The 692-nt window shown below is 57.9% G+C and overlaps 1 protein-coding gene across 1 annotated transcript; it reads left to right on the top strand.

Annotated features, from left to right (window-relative positions):
• The first annotated feature begins 11 nt into the window (after window positions 1-11).
• Window positions 12-686, top strand: LOC109508895 (synaptotagmin-B-like). The gene is made up of 2 exons (XM_019858828.1): window positions 12-275; window positions 351-686. Exons 1-2 carry the CDS (start codon window positions 261-263, stop codon window positions 603-605), a joined length of 270 nt encoding a protein of 89 aa, XP_019714387.1. The 5' UTR covers window positions 12-260; the 3' UTR covers window positions 606-686.
• Window positions 687-692: the final 6 nt, after the last annotated feature.

Genomic DNA, 692 nt, shown 5'->3' with positions numbered 1-692 from the left:
GGGCAACTCCAGATGTCAACTAACTTGGACGATGCTATTCTCTGAATAAAGTGATTGTGAACAATGCTAAGGACCGCGGACACATTGTCCTCATCGGCACCTCAGTGCTGAAAGTGGCTCGTTGTTGTCGTCGTCGTTGAGATCCCTACGTGAAGGTGCAGCTGGCTCTGGACAAGCGCAAGTGGAAGAAGAAGAAGACGTCCATCAAGAAAAACACGCTCAACCCGTACTACAATGAGGCCTTTTCCTTCAAAGTCACCATGGAGCAAATTCAGGTAGGGGGCGCCGGCGCCCACGTGCCGCCCGCAGACATAAACGCGTTGACCATGTATGTTTCTGCGTGTGGCCAGCGTGTCAACATGGTGATCTCGGTGTGGGACCACGACCCCATGACACCCAACGACTCAACGGGCAAGATCTTCCTGGGCTGCGACGCCGCGGGCAACCAGCTGAGGCACTGGGCCGACATGCTGGCTAACCCGCGCCGGCCCGTGGCGCAGTGGCACGCGCTGCTGTCGGCGCAGCAGGTCAACGCCGCCCTCGCCCTCAAGAAGAAAATACCGCTCGCCAACAACTTGCCCTTCGCCAATAACTTGCCCTTCTGACCACTCCCGCGCGCACGGGAGGGATGGCGTTAGGGGCCCTCTGGAGTCTTGGACCGACCCTGACAGAGGTACAAACAAAACCGGCAA

Source organism: Hippocampus comes, unplaced genomic scaffold (assembly GCF_001891065.2).
Source record: "Hippocampus comes isolate QL1 unplaced genomic scaffold, H_comes_QL1_v1.1 C16686166, whole genome shotgun sequence".
In the NCBI taxonomy this organism is placed as follows: Eukaryota; Metazoa; Chordata; class Actinopteri; order Syngnathiformes; family Syngnathidae; genus Hippocampus; species Hippocampus comes.
Note: the sequence above shows the minus strand (reverse complement) of the source record. Positions and strands in the feature narration are given on the sequence as shown.